This window comes from Megalobrama amblycephala, linkage group LG24 (genome assembly GCF_018812025.1).
Source record: "Megalobrama amblycephala isolate DHTTF-2021 linkage group LG24, ASM1881202v1, whole genome shotgun sequence".
NCBI classification, from domain to species: Eukaryota; Metazoa; Chordata; class Actinopteri; order Cypriniformes; family Xenocyprididae; genus Megalobrama; species Megalobrama amblycephala.
Window position 1 is genome coordinate 33,436,294 of NC_063067.1, and position 22,395 is coordinate 33,458,688.

Here is a 22,395-nt window from a genome sequence, read left to right on the forward strand (position 1 = left end):
TAAATGCTGTTCTTTTTAACTTTTTATTCATCAATGAATCCTGGAAAAAGTATTACAGTTCCAAAAAAATAAACTGTTTCCAACATTGACAATAACTGAGTATCAAATCAGCATATTAGAATGATTTCTGAAGGATCATGTGACACTGAAATAAATAAAACATAACAATCGCTGCAATAAAAATATTTTTTACATATTTACTAAATTAGAATTAATTGAATGCGAAAAAGAAATTTCATGTTATGACCAAACAAAATGTTTATATTTATGTTTTTATATAATTTTATATAAATATTATACATTTATATATCTATTTATCCCAAAATTTCTAATTAATTCCCATAAATTCTTATAAATTCCCGTAAATTCCTGTTAAGTTTCCAAATTGGAATATTTCCAAAATTCCCCAGGTTAAGTTCCCGTGGAAAGTTTCCGGAAATTTACCTTTGCAAACCTAGACATAAGTGGGCATAAACGTCTGGGAGAAAGAGAAGAGCAGACATATAGATAAATCTGAAAAAGCCTGACGATGTGAAAGAGTTCAATTCAGCTCAATTCAGTCCAGTTTTTTCACACAGAAAGCCACAGACGTCAGCGCACGAGTACTGAATTGAGCTCTCTGTCGCGTCTTTTCACATTTGAATGGACAAATACGCAAAATTACATCAAAATGTCTGTTTTGGTGACTGTTCACGCAAACACATTCGATTATGTCTTATGTGAACGTAAACCGTTGGGAGAATATCGGATGTGTATCAGTGTATTGGATCTGTGCATTTGGTCTTAAAGTGACAGCAGCCTAATAACCTGCTGCTGTCCATCAGTGTTAATCAAACAACAAAAGAAAAAGAGAAATCACTCAAAGTTCTTGTCTGAATAACTTTAATACAGGGGTCACCAATCTTTTTGAAACTGAGGGCTACTTCTTGGGTACCGATTAATGCGAAAGGCTACCAGTTTGATACACACTTCTGAAATAACAAATTTGCTCAATATACCTTTAATTATATGTCATTATTAATAATTAATGATATTCATCTATGTGAAGACACTGATCATGTTAATGATTTCTCACAATAATTATCAATTAATTAGATGCAGCTCATTGGTAAGTGGCACTATGGTGAGCTATTTTTAGAACATTCCCGCGGGCGACTCGTGGTCCCGCAGGCACCATGTTGGTGACCCCTGCTTTTATAGCTTTAATAAGGATTAATCTATATTTAATTTGTACAAATAATGATATAATGATGAATGTTGAGTGCAAGTTGTTATAAAGAATGCATATATCAAATAATCAAATTATCATATAATTCAAAAGAAGATCTTGTTTATTTATGAGAAGTGGCTTTATTTAGTTTTAAGTAGGGTTGTTCCGATTCCGATACTAGTATCGTAAATACCACCGATACCACAACAATTTCTGGCATCGGTATCGGCGAGTATTTAAACTCACGTACCGATCCGATACCATTTTCTTAAACAATACCTAGTTGTGCCCGCTATCTTTGCTTAACGCAGCAAATCGGAAATCAATTCTTCTTCGCGGCTCAGAATGCAAACACAGGAAGTTGTGCTGTGTTGCCACAAGCAACCACTGTTTAGAGCAGCGGAGAAGTGAAAACGCGCTAGCAGTATGTCTGCTGTTTGGCAGTATTTCAGACAAGTAAAACGGCGACATGTCTCATATGCAATGCTGCAATTTCGAGTGGCACAAGTATTGGCAACTTTAACACAAATAACTTAATAAAGCATTTGAAGACGCGTCACCCCGCGCAACACGATGGTTACATAAAGGCTAATGCTGCGTTCACACCAGACGCGAATGAAGCGATAAGCGCGAGTGATTTACATGTTAAGTCAATGCAAAGACGCGAATTGACTTCCTGCGGCGAGAGGTATCGGAATCGGTATCGGGAATGGAAAAGGGGTATCGGAACATCTCTAGTTTTAAGATAAGTGACGTCACAGCAGTTAAATCTGTCTGTATTGCATGTTCAAAGCTTAATATCAATAGGTTAATAGATGTTTTCTCCAGGAGTATATAATACGTTTGGAAATTTTATAGAAATGCTTAATTGAAGCATTACAATTGAACTAAACCTATAACAATTTAGATGACTAAAATATGACTAAAACTAATTGGCATTTTAGTCAGAAGACTGACTAAAACTAAATCAAAATTTGCTTTCAAAATGAACAGTGTGGCTCTGTTTCCACCTGGTATTAAAATGCGTTTTGGTTGATTGGATCACAACGCTAAATACAGGTGTAAACGGGGTTTAAAACGTTTTGAGCTTGTCCACTATCAACCACTTCCAGAGGTAGTCAAAAACACATTAGAATGGATTGCTTTCGCAGTGTAAACGCTCATGTGGTCGTCTACTCTCCTCGTACTGACTTAATGCTGTTAGCCAGATTTGAAGAAGAAAAATGTACCAAGCACAATGTTCTCTCTCTCTGCTCTCTGTGTTTTTCCGTCATCTCCGGTAGAGTTAATATGTAAATTGCGTGAGCTTATTTTGTCCATTCGATCAAAAGATCTGAAAAAAAAACATACATTTACCTGCCCATAAACCCTCTTCTCAAAGAAATCAGGACAGAAGTGGTTGAAAGTGGACAAAAGAGACAGATTAAAACACCAGGTGTAAACAGGTACGTGTCGATTGAGCTGTAAAGCTGACTAAAATGTCCTTTACTGGAGAGACTACTGTATAGGTGGACTAACCTTTAGATGGTGGTTTCTCCATGTAAAGTCTCTTTCTGGTGTCCTTGCATGTATTTTGTGAGGTACCGAGCACCAAGTATCCTGTCCTCGCCCCACAGACTTCCATTTTAAGGGTTTTACTGTAAACACAATTTCTGCTTATTTTTAGAGGTTGACCGATAAATTTATCAGATAGAAGAATGGGAGGGAAAAAAAACTAAATTCGATAAATGGTGGCACTGATTAATCAGTAAATGTGATAACTTTTACTGTCAATAAAAGTTGGCGTTTTTACAAACTGAGGAACTAGTTGAAATTATTTTTTATAGTAACTGACGGCATAAATATGGGAAGTTTTAATTTTGGTCTGCCAGTTCAAACAGAAAAACTTGTCCGCTACAAATAAATAAACAAATGAAATATATAAATTTTAGGCATGCCAAATGGATTTCAAGAAACTGGAAGAGATTACATGATTATCAAATCCCCAGCCTAAGAATAATGTAATTGTCATGATCACTAGTGGGAGTGTCCTAATCAGCCACTAGAGGGCACTCCAACCCTGACTCTTGTTTTCCACAGACTACATTTCCCATAATCCACTTCCCGGACTCATCATCCCGTCATTGCTTTCAGCTGTTTTGTGTTTGATCGTTTGTGTCTGTCTATTTATACCCTGTTTGTTTCTGCTTTTGTTATTGAGGTTTCATTTCATGTCACCTGCTTTGGTTTCTGTTTAATTTGCTTTATGTGGACTGCTCTGTGGACTCTGACCCTTGCCTGCCTGGATTATGTATTTGGATTACCCAATTAAAGCTGCGTTTGGATCTTACATTTTTGTCCCATTCCGTGACAGAAACCTCAATAACAAAAGCAGAAACAAACAGGGTATAAATAGACAGACACAAACGATCAAACACAAAACAGCTGAAAGCAATGACGGGATGATGAGTCCGGGAAGTGGATTATGGGAAATGTAGTCTGTGGAAAACAAGAGTCCGGGTTGGAGTGCCCTCTAGTGGCTGATTAGGGCACTCCCACTAGTGATCATGACAGTAATATCACATATTATACATTTATATAACACTATTGTTCAAAAATTTGGGGTCAGTAAGATTTTTTAAATACAGTTGTTCAGCAAGGACACATGAAATTGATCAAAATCAGCACATAAGCAGCACAACTGTTTTCAACATTGATTATAATGATAAATATGTTTCTTGAGCTGCAAATCATCATATTAGAATGATTTGTGAAGGATCATGTGACACTGAAGACTGGAGTGCATCACAGGGATAAATTACATTTTAAAATATATTCGGATTGAAAACAGTTATTTTGAATTGTAATACATTTCACAAAATTACTGTTTTTACTGTATTCTTCATCAAATAAATGCAGCCTTTGTGCAAAACATTAAAAAACATAAAAAAATCGTACCAACCCCAAAACATTTGAACTGTCATGTGTAAGCTAATACTTTGAGTTTTTACAAACGTCTTGACTGGCCATCTGCAAACATTTAAGATTACACACAGTTACTTCCTTGACAGATCAGAGGTCTTCTCCTTCAGATTCTGTATTCTCTCTCTCTCTTTCTCTGTGTCTTGTTTTGTCTCCCTCTCTCTTGCCCTATACTGTGCCTTGCATGTATTCAGCCTTGGGTTTTGTTGTGTGTATGTGAAAGCCTCTGAGTTCTCTGATTGGCTCTGTCTATCACATGCTTGAGTTTGTGGGCGGGGTAACAGTTTGTCTTATCGTTGCTTGTCGCATTAGGCAGTTTCAGCGCCGGAAATGGCCTAAAGTGAGGAAGCCTGTCTCCAAATCGCTGTGAGTTTGGACAATAATTCTGCTTCTCGTCCATAGGATACAATGCCACCAAGCCACTACCTTGTCTGAATCACCGTTCTCTCACTCTCTCTTTAATTTCCTTTCTCTTGAATGCATTTACTTCTGCCTGGCCTGCATGATAGCTTGATTAGATTGTAGAGGCGTCTATCTGCATGGAAAAAAAAAACAAAAAACAGTTTTGTTTCTGAGCACGAGGGAAGATTCCCTCCACATGCCCCCATCATCTCACTCAATGCCTGAAACATTTACGTTCTTCTTGCCTTCACCATCCTTTTCAGGGTTTTTCGTTGTTTTATATTTTCTGTTTTTCCATTTAACATGAAATCACAAGCATCCATCTCCATTTTGATGCATCCACTTTTAATCAGTGCCTTAAATCGTTTTGTCGCTAGACGCGAATGTTTAATTGTTGTGGCCGTGCTTCTGTCTGTGATGTTCCCCCACAGAGGACAGATTTGGGAAGGATGGGAAGGATAACTCATGGAACGAGGACGTCCCGGAAGACACCGACCTGTTTCCCGGCGAGTCGAACTGGTCCGAACTTGAACCTTTGTACAGACTTGATGAGCACGCCTACGATCTCAAACTCAACTTCACCCTCAGCCTCGAGGACTGGGCTCATTTCAGCCGCTCCGTGGACCACATGTTCACGCTCCTCAGCAACGACAACCAGCCGTACTCTCCGCCCCGCCCTGCTGACGAACAAACAGGGAGAGGCCACGCCCTGGTGTCCTCCAGCCAATCCGCTTCAGCCATCTACCTGACCACTCTGGCCACACCCGCTCTTTTATTGAAGGAAGCTGGTGCTGAGGTTTTGAGAGATGCTTTGGGGCTGAACCAACAGGAACGTCCCTCTTCTTCTTCTCCTTCGTCTTCGTCGCGTCCCACGCGACCTGTCGGGTCGCAGACGGACAATGCGGGCTGGGACGCTCCTCTTGGAGAACTGAAAGAGGACAGACAAAGAGAAGGGAGGGACGGTGATGAGGAGGAAGAGGAGGAGTTTGTTCAGAGACGGACAGGAAAGTTAAGCTCCACCCACTGCAATGACATTTTGCAGGAAACGGTTTGACTCTCACGTAATATTCCTTTCTCATGCCGTCCCTCGTCAGAAAGACTTCTAAATTTGACGGAAGTGAAGAAAGAGGAGGTTTAATGCCAGCGTACGGCCCTTCGGTTTATTTTATGGTTCCCTTGCTCCGTTATCGACTGGCCTCAGAAGCACCCAGCGGCATTTCCAGCTACAGAATGTTTCCCAACTTGTCCGTAAGATAGGCTAGGATTTGAGCAGATCTTTTAACTTAGAAAGATTCTTCACTGTTTTTATTCATTTATTCATCTTCTTTTTTTTTTTTGAAGGGATTATGGAAGGTTGGGGGCTTAAAACTTAGGAATGGGAATGAGTTGTTTTGTCCGTTCATACTTGATTCAGTTTGAAACCGGTTTTGCACCACAATCCTTGATGATGGCTGCTTCTCTCTTGCTTGGAGTCTCACTTTGTGGGACATTGTCTTATACAGCCTTACAACTTCACTGAACATCACCTCAGACAGGTCAATGGCGAATGTGTGTGTGTTGTGTGAGTGTGTGAACATGCTATACCTAAGTCAGAAGTGAATATGAGTGTGATAAATTGAAGCTTTCTGATTTCATTTGTTGCTCCCGGTGTATGTTATAGCGTTATTTTGTTTATGCTTAAATATTGGGCAAGTTGACATTTCTTGCAAAGTTTCTTTGCTGCTTGTTGCAGCATCATGAGTTGAACCAATGAACCACAAGAAAGAAAAAGAAAAAATGGTTCATTTGATGTATCTGTCATTATTTGTGTTTGACAAAAATGTATGTTCCCCCCCCCAAGCACACAGAGAAAGAAATTTTGCCACGCCATATTTGCTTGTTCTTAAACATTTTGCTATACACAGTGCTACTAATATCAGAGCAAATACATGAAATGGATGTATGTATTTTAATGTGTGTTTGCAATGTAAATGGTTAAAGGATATTTTTACTACACATTTAAAGTGAAACTGACCACCAGACATAAACAGACATCAGGTTTTATTATTTATGCAGCATAATTTTTAACAGTTCTTTAATACACATATTCATTTTTTATGGTGATGTGTCTGAGATTGTTTAAATTATTAATCCACCTTCCCAAAGTGTTTTGAGATCAGTTTGGTTCTTAGATGATTGTGATTGATCATTATAATGTTCAAGAGGGTAATCTGATCCCTGATCAGTCCAGTTACTCTGGGATACTTCATCAGTACAGGTCATTGTGTTCGCATATATTTCATATCAATGTACAACATCCACCCCTCACCTCTCGTGGCTGTACTAAAAGCAGTTTTGTCTGAGATTGTTTATGGTTGTTTTGAAAACCATCAATTATTGTAAAGATGTACCGTGTAGATAATGGAGGATAAGAGCCAACTTGGAGAGAGGAGAAATTTTCTTTTGGCACTTTCAAAGGGATGGCTGTTTTTGAAATTTAAAAGAGATGAGATGGTTTTAACAAAGTCTTGTACAGTTCTATAGATTTATCATACCTATATTTTTGTTTTGGTTTACCAGTGAACATTTGATAGTGCTCATTACTTTGTGAATAAAGTGTTGAATGCCCAAACTGCTTTGTTACTGTTTTTCTTTTCATAACCCAACAAGTTTGTGCCATGTGTTATGATATGGGATTGATAGATATATTTTAAATCGGTTAAATATTTAACATTATTGTAGTGCATCAGAATACATAACTGCGTAAGTTTATTATTATTATTGTTAATATTATTAATATTAATGATTTGGGTCTTTGCCAGTAGTTGCCGACATTTTGTGTTTAGTGAATCAATGAATCATTCACTTTACCGATTCGTTCAACATTGATTCATTCAGTAACACTACTGTGTGTTGCTCAGAGATGCATGGTAATGTCTTCGTTTGGATCTATTTTCATTGATTTGTAAAAACAGACAAAGTAACTGTCAATATTGTGTCTAAAAGTACGTATTGAACTTCTTGAAGTCACCATGAAATTAAATTTGTGGTGACAATTCTTATTTTCTAATGGAATATAGCATTAATTATTGATTTACCTGTGCACATTATTATTGTTATTATTGTTATTATTATTTAATTTTCTTTTTACTGGCACGAGGCTGGGACAACCTGTCACTCACATGAGATCCACCAATAGCAAACCATAACCATCCGATCAATTCCCCATTGTCAAAATCAAGTCCCGCCCTACATTTTTTCTTGTTTGAGAAGCCATTTCACCCAGATATAATGGTGGTGAGAAACATGGCATAATAGGCCTACCACAATATTAATAGCTATTTAGCAATGACATTGCCAGGCTTTTTTATTTAGCTACACCAAAATAAGATTATTGCCTGCACAAAATATGATAGCGTCGCCGCCAATAGCCTAGTGGTTAGTGTGCCGACACATGGCGCAAATGCGTTCACGGTGACCCGAGTTTGATTCCCGTCTCGAGGTCCTTTGCCGATCCTGCCCCCTCTCTCAGCCCAATGCTTTCCTGTCTGCTCTCTACTGTCCTACCTGAATAAAGGCACAAAAAGCCCATAAATATAACTTAAAAAAAAAAATATGATAGCATTGCAATATAACAGTATAATGTAATGATAAAGTTTACAGCGATTCCCTGAATTACTTAAAAACATAAAAAAGCAAAACACACCTGATGCACATTCTTTTTTCCTCATTTTCTTGGAGTTAAAAAAAAAATGCTGCATTTTGTGTAGTTAATCATCGCATTCAAGTTTCGAAATGGGACGGCGTTCATGTGCAATTTTTACCCAAGAATCTCATATTTACGATAATTCCGAGAGTATGTGAAGCCAGCATTAGTGCTCACGTGCTCTCAGAATTATCATAAATACGAGTTTCTTGGGTAAAAATTGCACATGAATGCCCTCCCATTTCGAAACTTGAATGTGATGAGCTCGTAATCACGACTTAAAGGGTTAGTTCACCCAAAAATGAAAATTATGTAATTAAAGCTGCAGTCCGCAACTTTTTTTGGTTAAAAATGATCCAAAATCAATTTTTGAGCAAGTACATAACCAGCCTGTGTTCAAAACGGTCTCATTATCTTGTCTCGATTCACAACGGTAAGCTTGTAATAATGTTTTATAGTAAGAGCGACATGGTGGATTTCCGCGGGAAATTCAAGCATGCAGCAGTTCATCTGTGCGTCATTACGTCACGTCCGTAAACAGAAAAAAGTCCAGGCTAGTCAATTTTATCACGTGAGGACGCTTCTGGTAGTGGATCATTTATAGCCTGTTCTCACAGCAGCTGGAATAATTAAACTTTTTTTAAAATTTTGATGGCGGATTATAATCCAGAAAGGTTCAAATGACAATCATCAGTGACAACTGGAGATTCACCTGTAGTCAAAAGCAAAAGACTTCGGACTGTGGAGTGGATACAGAAATTGAAATCTACGGGTAACGCTAATAAACACTAATAATGTTAATGTTGTTAACATTAACAATTTGAGAACAAAGTAAAACAGTAATAATAATGTGCACGGTTTGGCATGATCCGAGCTAAGTGATCGTTAGATTTAATCATCATTGGCAGCGCAATTTATTGTAGGCTAATGCTTTTTTCCTCAGTTGGTCAGAACAAAAGTGGCAGACATGTTACTTACTTGTTCAGATGATTTTTTCCAGTGAAAATTCTTATATTGGTCATACTTTAAAGACGTAGAATCTGTGATTCTGAAGTACAGTATCCACACCGGTGCGGTGACTGACAGCAAGCATTAGATTCATCCGCGCTGACGAGCTGTGCCGATGCACAACGCACGTACAGATAACTGTTCCGCATATGACTGCAATTGCAGGTTTCAAACAAGAGATGGCGACAAAGAGGAAAAATCGTGGACTGCAGCTTTAAGTACTCACCCTCATGTTGTTTTACATATTCAGAACACAAATTAAGATATTTTTGATAAAATCTGATGGCTCAGTAGGCCTCTATAGACAGCAATGCCATTGTAAATCTCAAGACATACTAAAGACATATTTAAAACCGTTCATGTGAGTTCAGTGGTTCTATCTTAATATTTAAAGTGATGAGAATACTTTTTGTGCGCTAAAAAAAACTTTTCAACAATATCTCATGATGGCCGATTTCAAAACACTGCTTCATGAAGCTTCGGAGCTTTACGATCGAATCAGCTGTTCGGAGCACCAAAGTCACGTGATTTCAGCAGTTTAGCCATTTGATAGGACATTCAAATCGCTAATTCGATTCGTAAAGCTCCGAAGCAGTGTTTTGAAATTGGCCATCACGAGATATTGTTGAAAAGTCATTAATTTGTTTTTTTTTTTGGCGCACAAAAAGTATTCTCGTTGCTTTATAATATTAAGGTAGAACCACCGAACTATGTTACCTTTATGGATCTTGAGATTTACAATGGCATTGCTGTCTATAGAGGCCTCACTGAGCCAATGGACTTTATCAAAAAATATCTTAATTAGTTTTCCGAAGATGAACGAAGATCTTACAGCGGTAGAACGACATGAGGTTGAGTAATAAATGACATAATTTTCATTTTTGGGTGAACTGGCCCTTTAAGAGGGAATTATCAAATTTCCCATACCACATGAAGGCAGCAATAAACGCACCTAACGTCGTAAACATGACTTCCCAACTCGGAAATACGAACTCTTCATAAGGACTTGAACGCACCAGTCACAACAGAGAAAATTAAAAAAAGACTATCATAACTTAAAGCCATGCTTGCAAATTATACTGGTATTCTAAACAACACTCTTCCTCGTGTGATATTTATTAATTTCTATATCACTGTATTATAATTATCGTAATGAACAGTACTGTCCTCTACAGTGGACTAAAATTAACCTCACCAACTACAGCATTTACTGTAGTACTTGTGAACCTGCGCCATGGTACCGCTTTGACTCGCCAGCAGATGGCGCCACTCCTCGAACGATGAGCACCGACTGAGCTTCAATGAAACTACAGCAGGCTGCAGTAGAGATCAGATTACTCGAGCATGTCCCAAACTGAAGAGGGCGGGGGAATAACCCACTCCACTGTCTGTCTCAAACTCCAGCGGGACAGAAAGCCTGAAATCCACTTTCACAGACTCAGTGCAGTCTGCTCAGTTTCTGCCAGAGGACACATCTCGCTGCTTTCACTCCCATTAGTCCAAACAATGTGAGGAACATGGCTGACAGAAGGTAAGATGGATCATTTTGCTGAGCTGTGAATACATGTTGCAGTTGCACAGTGCACTTCAGCTCCGTTTGCTGCTAGAGAATCGCGTGGGGAACTTTGATATTGAAACAATGTTTGTTCATTGTAATATGCGGCACATTACTGGAATGTAACTTCATCAGACGATACTGTTGCTGTATTGATAAGGTGTTATGCACGGGATGGGATGTTCAAAGTTCACCAATAACTACTTTGAAATCGATTTTGATGTTGTTACATTGATTTAACTGATGTACAGTATTAACTAACTTAAGAAGTCTAGGTGTCATTCCATAAAAAAATACTTTTGTGAACCCTCATGAACATGAAAACAATGACTTTACCAATGCAAAACTGATAGCAACTTGTATTACAGTATGTCCTAATGTAGGCATTTTGTTTACAAAATATAATTTTAGTGAGCATAAGGACTTCAATCTGTGTCCCCATACCCTGTTCCCATCAAAACCTTCCCTTAATAGATTAAAAAAAAAAAAAAAAAAAAAAGATGTCACTGTGACTCTTTTTTTAATTTTATCTTATATTTTGATTTATCAGTAGAGGGGGTTTTAAATAATCAACACTGTTACCATGATGACGTAATTATTGAATTATCAGAATAATACACTGGACATGCCTGTTTACAGACGCACTTCTGAGACGCCAGAGATACCGCCAACATTCGCTGTACCATGAGACACATCTCCTGCTATACAATATATATATTATCATTTTATTATATATATTATTTTATTATAAATTTATTTATATATACACATTTCATATTATTATTTTATATATATTTATATAAAAAATATATAACACACATATATACAGTTTATCTTAATTTTTAAACAACACAGTACTAATATTTTAACTTCAGAAGAGTTCAGAAATTAATATTTGATGGAATAATACAGAATATAAACTTATTTTCTTTGCATTGTTCCAGATCTGAAAACATGGCATTTATGAAACTATATATATATATATATATATAGAGAGAGAGAGAGAGAGAGCACTTTGTACTGTCTTGACCTTGAGTAAAATGCCAATATTGATAAATTAACTGTCAACCCTGTTACCTTCTACCTTGTTACTTTAAAAAAAAACATGATTATTTTTGTTTAAATTTTTTTTTGTATTTTTTTTATGTTTATAATTGGCTTCAGATGGCACAATGCAATTTATTGACACTTAAAGTCATTGTTTGATTAAATACTTAATGCGGCTAAAATGTAAACACCTGATTAGGGGTGGGCGATATACTGGTAAACATGAGAAACCAGTAGAAATTTGTCAACTGGTAGAGATTTTGGATTATCGTCTCTCTCTTGGTTACGCTCAAGTGACGTTGCCATGGTGCGGATTGTGTCGTCGCCATGGTGCGGATTGTGTCGTCATGAAAGCTTATCATTTGAATGCTTTTTTAAGCCTTACAGTTTAAAAACAAGTGATTTTAAACCATTTAAGTGCAATAAGCAGCAAAAGCAAACTCATTTCGATATTTGCCCAAGCTGCTTGTCTGAGAGATTGATTCTGAGTGCTCACCAGAAACGCACGCACATAAAGCCGCTTCTCATTGAGCATGTGAGTACTGAAATGAGTTCTTTTTGCCGCCTTGAACGGTCAAATACACACATTTATGTGACAAAATGCCCATCTTTGCGAGTACAGTTGAGAAAGAAAATGCATAATAAACTGACTTATATAGCGATGTTTGTCATATCGCCCACCCCTAGATCTGTACTATATTTTGATGGACGTTATGAAAGTCAAAAAAGCCTCTGTGATCCATATCAGATGTGCAGACCAATGATGGATTGATTAGTAGGGTCAATTGATGAACAGATGCGATGCGGCTGTTGCAGTGTCGTCTTCCATGTGTCAGCCTTAATGGAGTTAATAGGATGGATTTTGACATGTTTTATTAATCACGTTGCAATGCCATATCCCTTTGCATTCTCAGAACACCTCCTCTGAAGCCAGGACAAACACTGACAGCTTTTCTGAACTTTTGAAATATTCACAAAGCCATATGGATGGAGTTACTATTAGACTGAACTCTGGAGGCATCAAGTATTTATGAATTAGTTAACTAATAAGGAATAATTCAACCAAAAATGAAAATTCTGAAATTATTTTCTCACTCTAAACCAAAATGTTTTTTTCTTTTGTAAAACAGATATTTTGAAGAATGTCCAGATTGCTGTTTTCCATGCAAAAATATCCAAAAATCACAAAATAAGCAACATAAAAGTAGACCATACAACTTGTGTGCTATATTCCAACTTCAGTTCAGTTCAGCTCATAAAGTTTCTTTCAAAATTGATTTAAAGTGTAAGTTGTGTTTGATGTTTAATGTCAGAAAATGAACATTTTTGGGTGAGCTATTAAATGGATCCCAAGTGTATATGACTATCTTCTGAGATACACAATCTGAGATATATTGAAAAATATCCTGGCTCTTCCCAGCTTCATAATGGTTGTGAATGGGTGGCCACATTTTGAAAGAAGGATATTTTTAAATATATCTCTGATTGTGTTTGTCTGAAAGAAGATAGTCATATATACCTACTAGGATGGCTTGAGGGTGAGTAAATCATGGGATAATTTTCATTTTTGGGTGAACTATCCCTTTAAACTTGGAATTGGAACTATTAAAACTATGTAACCTTGTCCATATGTTTATCAAAGATGCTGTGTTAAAATTGATACTATCACTTGAAAAGAAATGCATTCGTTTGCGTTATGTGCCGCTTTAACACATCTTGCTTTCTGCTATTTAGTCTAGCAGCAGATGGATGTTTCCCATCACCAAAACAGTCAACAGTCTTACCCAATCGTCTCTATGTTGCTATAGCAGCGTTTAACTAACTTTGTAGTTGCTTGAAAGAAATGTTGGAGCTCTTATTGGTTTGCGGGAAAGCCTTAATTACTAGTTGCTTTTTGGATCTTTTCAGATGAAATTACAAATTGGCTTGGCATGGCTAGAAAACATCTGAGGAACCCAAACCAAATTCCTCGTCCCTGATGGAAACATCAAGATGTTTCCCTGGTTCTGACCTCTATTAAGAGGTTTTGGCTTTTTCTTCTCCAGTCTGTATTTATTAATACGCACATTTTATATGAAGTTGAAGTTTAGGAGTAAATCTTTTGGGCAGATGTTAGTTGTGTTTGCCGTTTTTAAGACCTAATATATAATGGCAGAAAGATTGTTGAATATTAAATGACCATTTGTGATAGATGTGGGCCAGATCAGATGGAAAATGAGTTTGTGGGTGTGTGTTCAATCCAAACTTGGCTCAGCTGTAATAGGGTTTGTGTGTGAGATGATATATCTTGGCCTGCTCCTCCATTCACTTGTAGTACTGCTGGAGAGAGGCTCAAACAAAATACAAAGCTGCCTCTCCCGGTGGAGTCTTCCTGTTGGCCCGTTTGGGAAACTCTTCCCACTGTGTCCTGCTTTAGAAGACTTTAAACATGGGACCTTTGTGAGTTTTACCAGAGAACTGTTTCTCAATGTCAGGAGCACATCTCAAACCTGCATGACCACATCAGGGAAATACAGTTGTGTAATGATGATGATGATGATGATTATGATTATGATTGATTGAATGATTTCTTTCACTGTCGTTTGATTTGGCTCGCTGTTTAAATAAGAAACATGATGTTTATTTGAATCTCTCAGCAACCACTTGCTCCTGTTAGAGTTCAGGCAAAAATTATATACAATTATTTTAGTATTGTATTTTATTTATCAGTCTTAAGGAAGCTCTGTAGTTAGGCTGATTTTGAAAATGGTAGCTAAAACTTTTTTTTTTCCTACCTTACTACCCCGGTTATCAGTAAAATACACTGTATATGTAGTATACATTTTTATTTTAGTTTTATTTACGTGCTATTATAGTGTTTATTTTTATAGATTTATGTTTTTATATTTTTCATTTTCATATTTATCAATTTTGTTATGTGCTTTTGTCATTTTTATTAGTTTTTGATTAGCTTTTATTTATTTTTATGTCATTTCTAGTTATTTTAGTACTTAAACTTCCTATATTGCCAAAGCACCATTTTTAATCTAGATTTTTCTTCTTTTTTTTTTTTTTTTTTTTAAGTTTTTCATTTAATTTAATAGTAATATTATATTTTATTTCAGCTTCATTTCAAAATAACTAAAATGATTTTTAATAGTTTTAGTTAACAATAACAACACTGATAGTATGGTAGGGCTGCCCTCGAATAAGGATTTTTCTAGTCAACTAGTCATTCAAGCAATTATTCGATTGATCACGTGTTTATATTAATAAACCATATAAATAATAATAATGAGCCTTTAATCGCCTATATAATGCATAGTCTAATTAGCACTCAAACGCATGCATAAAACTTGCAGAAGTGCACCGGCAAACGTAATGATTATGAATATGGCATGAAAAACAGAAGGAGACTAGTGTGTTGTGTGTTTTCACCTGCAGAGATGAAGTCGACGATGCTGATTCGTCATTTCCGCAGTAGTAGACAAGCCTATATGCATGTTTCATACAGATTACTTAATCTGAGAATATGTTTTACATTTGAATCAGTTGATTTAAAGTAGACATTTCAAGCTTTCTATATATATATATTTCTCATGCCTGTGAGGCAAGAATTTTGGTTCATTTTTGTGACGCACTCAAGTTCACTTGAGACCGAGATTGTTTTCATTATTTTACAAAAGCACAAAGTTTTGTTGTTATTGTGAGTTTACAGAAATAAAAGCAAACCATTTACAGTTTCGAATGTTGGATTATTTTTATCTGTATGTCCAAAAATGATGAAGTATTTTAAGTTAAATGCAAGTGATCGCACCGGCGCCTCCATGTCATGCAGTAAGCGCTCTTCACACAAACACTTGAGCCGCTTTTCCACCGTCGGGCCGAACGGTTCTCATTGCGTTACCGTTCCATTCCGTGCCAATCCGGGCCAGCTGGTACGGTTATGGTTTTATTTTCCACTGTGGGGCTGATAACAGCCACTCTTTGGAATGTCATACAAAGGTGTCAGTCGTTGCCTTGGCTACACAATGGTTTACTGATGATATGAGATGTATATAACGACTGAAACTGGTAGCCAGGCAACATACAAGTGACCAATCCTGAGTCGCAACGTCACTTCACGGACTCTACCAGCACGATTCCGGGCCGAGAACGGTTTGTAATCATGCCGAGGCTCAAGTGGAAAAGCGGCTCATTGGATATGCACCAAATAATAGCGCACATTTATCTAGGTTAACGTTATGTTTCAAGTGATAAGTCATATTTGAGATCGATGAATGATGAGTGATAGGCAAATGTTTAGATTTCCTGCCATTAACGATCTGTCCGTCACAGACTGCATGATTTCACCACTTCCTGCGGAGGTTTTTTTTCCTGCAACTAACCGACTAATACCAATTTTGGTCGACAAAGCCTCTTCTTAGGACAAAGGTGCGTGTTTCAGATGGGCCAGGGTGGTCAGGTGAGGGGATTCGGAAAAGTTCATTAGGCTGGTCGACTATTAGGGGTAGCCCTAGTATATACTACTATAGTATTTGGTATATATACACATGTGTGTGCTGTGTGCTGACAGCAGTTTTGGATTTACATGCATTTTACTAGATAACAACTTCATCCAGCACAGATCTCTGCTCTGTTCTGAGTGTCTGCAAAACATTCAGTGTTTTTCATTTACAACGTGCTGTTGAAAACATTAGTCATAAAAGACTCCTTTTAATACCCATCGTAAATTAATGAGCTCTGCTGAGTATCACTTCACAAACAACACTAACACATATCACCCCTACAATCTCTGTGTGTGTAGATGGCTTCATTGTCACTTTAAACTTGCGTGTGCTCTCTGAGTCATGTTTTAAACTAAAGCAGCATTCCCAGAGTAGGTGGGTGCCTGCTCAATATTAACCCAATAGCGCTGAAGTAAAAGCGTTTAGCCTGGAGTGGCAGTCATTAAGAGCACAGTAGGGCATGTCTGCGGCTGTCTGAAAATATCTCACAACCCCCACTGAGATGATAGGAAACTGAGCCAGGCAGCGCTCAAAATCTAACCCTGCTCTCCCTCTAGCAAGGTGGGGTTTTCTTTACAGTCAGTTAGAGTCTGCTGAAACTGGCGTCTTCAAAACGGACACATGTTGGCCTGGTAAAGAGAGAAAACATTGCTATTTTATGATTTGTACGATAATGAATTTGATTTGTACAAAAATATGCAAAAAAGTGTCAAGGTCAACTCCTCAGTGTGGCGTAAACAGATCGGATGTAAACATACAAATGAGATTGTACTAATTCGTCATCAGTTTGCATAAAATAGTTACAATTTTCCATGAAAGTGTGTTTTCCGTCCAACTTTTTTTAAGCGCATTTCGAGATATTGCATAAAAAACACTGGATGGAAATGCCAAGATGCGCATGAATTCTAAAAATACACGTTAAAATAACATATGCATTCAATTGAGGTGGATACATTTTTTTTATCCAATAAGAAAACATGTGCGAAAACTATGATGCATACGCATTTACCAAATAAATCCCTCAGTGCATCTAAAAAGTCATGTGACTTTAAGTGATGGGGTGGCATAACTGGACCAATGGACCAATCTCGTTGCAAAGCATCTGAAATGTTGATTTGGTCATTCTGAAATGCCTGAGCCAATGTCGAAAACCTCCCAGAACGGTCTAATATGACTGTGTTCCCCAATTCTGAACAAAAATACGTTTACATTTGTTTATTGTTAAAAAAAGCCCCACAGTGTCTTCTCCTACTGCAGCAACTTCCATTTTTCTAGTGATATTTAGCGGCAGGTTATCAGGAAGTGACAATTTTGTTCTCTTCGTCTCGTCGGATGGAAACGGTGCTTCATTCACAAAAGATTTGTGGGAAAAATCCAGTTTTGCGCATGAGTTAAATTTGCAAGTTTGGATGGAAACATCCAAGTTTTTAGAAAAGTTTGAAAATTTTCATGAAATTGCGAAACTGACTTTTAATTTATGTTGACATAACCAGGACCAACTCAATTTTTCCCAACTTTCTTCACTGAAAAAAAAAAACAAACAAAAAAAAAAATCCATTAAATTTACGGTAATTAACTTTTTTTTTTTTTTGCTGTAGCATTTTTAGTCTTTTACCATTAAAATCACCATAATTTTTTTTTTTTTTTTTACAGTGTAGGGTGTTATGGGTTTCGTTTGGTGTTTTGCTTTTTCAAAAACTTAAAGGTGCAATAAATATTTCTGTCCGCTAATCCCTAGAGGCCTATTCAAAACAAAGGCGTAGCTTGATGACGGCAAGTTTGAGCGCAAATCTTGGGAATGTGGTCTTCATCACAGCCGGTGAAACAACTGGATAGGACTCAGGAAGAAAAGTTCATGATGATTATTAACGCTACTGGTGAAGCAGAGCAGGGCGAGTGTTGTGGATGAACGAACTGGAGCGATTGACCAACGCCTCACGAGCAGCAGGACTTTATTATGACAAGTCGCTGGCGCTGTTTCGTTCCGGCATGAGTATGAGGTAAGAGCTCTGTTTATCATATTAGATCATTTGAGAGTGTTGAAAATGATGTTATAACGTTACTCTGATTGTTCGCTCGGTGGCTGTTGACTGTTACACACTTGTAAGATTTTACAATATCATATTAAATGCTGGATCTTGTGTTGAATGGCATGCAATTCATTTTAAAACGTATTGTATGATGATGCTGTATTACTGTTACTAAAAATAAATGTCGATGCTATGTTAACCAAAATAGTGTTTTTCCTGAGGCAGAACATGGTAGTAAAAAATCAAGAAAATTAAATTTAAACAATAATACGTGTTGCTATATAAAAATAATTAGGTTTCTGTCTATAAATATATCAAAACAGTTGTTCCCTTGTCTATTAAAAGGTCATATATTAAAGCGCCATTGGTGCAGTCATCTTGAACACAATGACACCATTGGGAGGCGACTCTTCACAAGTCCCGGAGCCTTGGTTAAAATTGCAGTTTTCTCACGATTTACAAATAGTTGCAAACATTTGGGATATTGTAAGTGCTCAAGTGAACAAAATATATAGCACTGACCTAGTGGTTTTTGGATATTTTACTGCAAAATTCTTATATATTGCACCTTTAATTACAGTACACTTCATTACACGAGCTAAATGCATTGTAAATGCTGCTTTATGCTGTCTAGCATTGAATTTAATGCTGTTGTTTGCTGATGTGTTGAGTTTAGTACTGTTTACATGTCCTTCAGTGCTGACCTAAAACTAAGCTGAGTGATTAGGCTTGATTTGCTGCTTAACCCTACATGATGTGAAGAGGCACCAATGTGAGTTAAACCTCAAGATATTGCCCTGTTTTTTCCAGTGTGTAAGCACAAAAACTGTAAGAGACATTAGCGTTAGCCCACCGCTGTCTTTCAGTTGTCAGTGGTCTTTGTGTTTCAGGAGAGCATGTAATGTAGATACCAGTCAGTTTTTTTTTTTTTAGTTGGAGGAAGTTCACCACATGCTCCATTTCTCGGATGAGTGAGACTGTGGCCGCTTGGGGAAATGCAACAGGAGGACAAGCACACACACACACACACACACACACACACACACACACACACACACACACACACACACACACACACACCTGCCCCAGAGGCTCATCTCTGTGCCTTTTAAGTCCCTTTTAAATCCCTGTTAGAAAGCTTTGTTTAATGAAATTGGCAGAAATTAAGTGTGTTCTTCACTATTCCCTAATGAACATGATACGTCCCTCATCTGAGCTAATGAACTCTTCCGAATCCCCTCATTTGACCACCCTGGCCCATCTGAAACAGCACACTTGTCCTCTGATCCACCCCTTACACCCGGCCAGCCCCCCCCATGCTGAACTTCCTCATCTGCCTGATATAGTGGTCATGACCCCAGAGGACTGTGGGCCAGGCAGTCCCAAGCATGTGTGTGTGTGTGTTCTCAGATTGAGGCATGTGCTCGGTCAGCGTAACCTTTCACCTTTTTTTGCATGTTTAAATATTGTCGGAGGCTTCAGTCTAGTGGTGGACCGATATTGTTTTATTTTTATTATCGATATTAATGACCGATGCCGATATCTTAGAGAGCAGAGATATGGCCGATGCATATACTTTATTTGAATTCATGGGCGGCGCAACCATTGTACGTGGGTGGCATAAGACCCACCCACTTTTTAAGAGCAATGATATTGGACCCGCTCACTTTTACCATCTCTAATTCAGCGCATATGTCAGTTCACTTTTCAGAGCACTGTCAGTCAAATCCATTCTACTTGAGGAATGCCCTAATAAATTAAACTCCATTTCATGTTTTAGCTACAGCCTTGACTTCCACACTGCTGCTTCCTCAAATCCGTTCCGCTTGGCTCATTCAGAGCCACTATTTGCACTTCAGTGTTGTTGTACATTAAACGGTATGCGATAATAACAGGATGCCACCTTATTGGGACAATAAAGCCCTCCCTACACCTAACCATAACCAATAAATACTGTGGTATTGTATTATTTACAGTATTGCTGTAAAAATAAATCTCTAAATTAAAAAATGTGAAGTGCGTGTGGATGTGATTGGTCCGGGGAGTCAGATTTCGGTACAACGCCAGCGTTCTCAGCGCCATCAAAATAAAAGTCCTGCTTCCAGCACATTGCCCAAACATAAAAACTTATCAGCCGATGCCGGTATTTAAAAAATGCCAAATATCAGCTGATATATCGGCCTTGGCCGACTGCTACTTCAGTCACGCCAAAAGATGCGCGTAGTTCTGGACGAAACATCTTAATCTAGTCAATAAAAAGCTCCTCTTTTGGTTCATAGTCAATATCCTGCTCTCCTAATACCGTGGCAACTGACATTTCCTTGACAAATGTTGGCTGTTTGATGGACTGATGTTGTGATTGGCAGCTGAAGATCTGGACAAATGTTAATATGTAAGGTATTGTGCTGCACTGTTTGCTGAGTAAATATGTCACTGATGATTTTTTTGACCAATCAGTGAGCACTTTGGGCCAGGTGCATGATGAATGGGACAGTGAAGTCATAGAGGAAGTCATGGGAACAAGCCCTTGAGCAAATGAATTAGGTCACACTTCTGCTCCCCAGGGTAAAGTTTCATAAAGTCCAAGGGATTGTTCACAAAGGATGCGTTATTGCAAAAAAAAAAAAAAAAAAAATACACATTTCAACTTTTTGTAGGCTGATATTTATTTATTTATTAGTTAGTTAGCTAAGATGAACAGTTCCTTTAGGTAATCAATTTTTAGGGAAATATTTAGCATCCAACTTGATATGAATTCTTTTGTTGCAAAAATATCCAATTTTCAATTATTGCATATTTTGTTACTTTAATGTGATTTATTTGGATTGGACTTGGTGTGAATAAGCAAACAAACCTTTCTGGTCAGCTCACACACACACACACACACACACACACACACACACACACACACACACACACACACACACACACACACACACACACACACACGTGCACACGTGTTGAATGGGTGGACACGTACATCTGCCACATCCACCTTTTGTGTCTTTTTTGCGTATTTCTTCTTAAGGGTTTTTCCTTTCTGATTGTGTCACAGTTTAAATGGTCTCCAGTGACTTCAGCCTGTGTATGAACTGCAGGGCTCAGGGCTGGAGGATGGAGGACACGTCTGGCCAGTGCACTCCATCCACACCGTCCGTACCTCTTCCTTCCTGCCTGTCTCTTTCAGAAGAGCGGAGAGGTGTGGATTGAGTACAAAAAAAAAAGGTGTAGGCCACAGTCCCACAAATAGCTCAGTTGATGATGTACTAAAATATAATTTTAAGGTGTTGAATGTCAACATTTTTGCTTTGAACTCTGACTCTTTTTTTTTTACATATCACATTAGCAAGTCTAAAACCAAGACTACATCACAGATATATTTTGGAATATACCCAGTCTGGAATTATAAGCCATGCAATGAGGAAAAAAAAAAAGCAGCATTAATGCAGAAATATGGACAAATGTTGTCTGAAATTTTACACCATGGTGCTCATGTAGGCAATTTAAGTTTGAATCCAGCTTGCAAAATTTCCTGGTTAGGGCTGGATTTACGATATCAGTTAATCATTCAGCATTCATTTTGATGAACCTATATTGATTCTTAAATCCCAAGATCAATCTTTTTTTTTCTGATAATCGATACTGAGAATCAGTGCTGTTGATGCATGAACAAAACTTCACTAAACATTATTTGTAGTGTGCCTGCCATCCATTAATCGCAATAGATTTTGTGCTTTTGTTGCTTTTAAATTTCAAACTTGGCCAATTTTGCTCAGTCCAAGTGAAGCGGCAGCATGGAGCGCTGGTGAACCGATCATCTCTTCCTCTTTACTACTAGTTATAGCACAAAATAAGCATGAATATCATATCTTGTGTAATCACTCAATCAGTGTTTCAACTTTGGAAAGATGTCAGTAAAACAGCTTGTAAACAAAATGTGATTTGAAGGTGCTGTATGTAATTTTTTTGACTGTACTAAAGCAGAAAAATACCATAATATTTTTGCAGAT

The 22,395-nt window shown here is 37.6% G+C and overlaps 2 protein-coding genes across 8 annotated transcripts in view; both read left to right on the plus strand.

Moving 5' to 3' along the window:
• sulf2b (sulfatase 2b) overlaps positions 1-7,184 on the plus strand; it is a 216,341-nt gene extending 209,157 nt beyond the window's left edge. For 4 of the 6 annotated variants that reach the window (XM_048179005.1, XM_048179007.1, XM_048179006.1 and 1 more), the window contains one exon: positions 5,005-7,184. In XM_048179005.1, coding sequence (XP_048034962.1) covers positions 5,005-5,627 — 623 coding nt within the window. In that variant the 3' untranslated portion in view covers positions 5,628-7,184. Of the gene's footprint in view, positions 1-4,483; positions 4,538-5,004 lie in introns of all 6 variants that reach the window. The other 2 variants (XM_048179009.1, XM_048179010.1) reach the window with 2 other exon arrangements.
• Positions 7,185-10,630: 3,446 nt separating this feature from the next.
• The window catches only part of LOC125259568 (rho GTPase-activating protein 39-like), a 97,686-nt gene continuing 85,921 nt past the window's right edge, over positions 10,631-22,395 (plus strand). Inside the window, exon 1 of one of the 2 annotated variants that reach the window (XM_048177269.1) lies at positions 10,631-10,797. In XM_048177269.1, coding sequence (XP_048033226.1) covers positions 10,784-10,797 — 14 coding nt within the window. In that variant the 5' untranslated portion in view covers positions 10,631-10,783. The remainder of the gene's footprint in view (positions 10,798-22,395) is intronic. The other variant, XM_048177272.1, reaches the window with a different exon arrangement.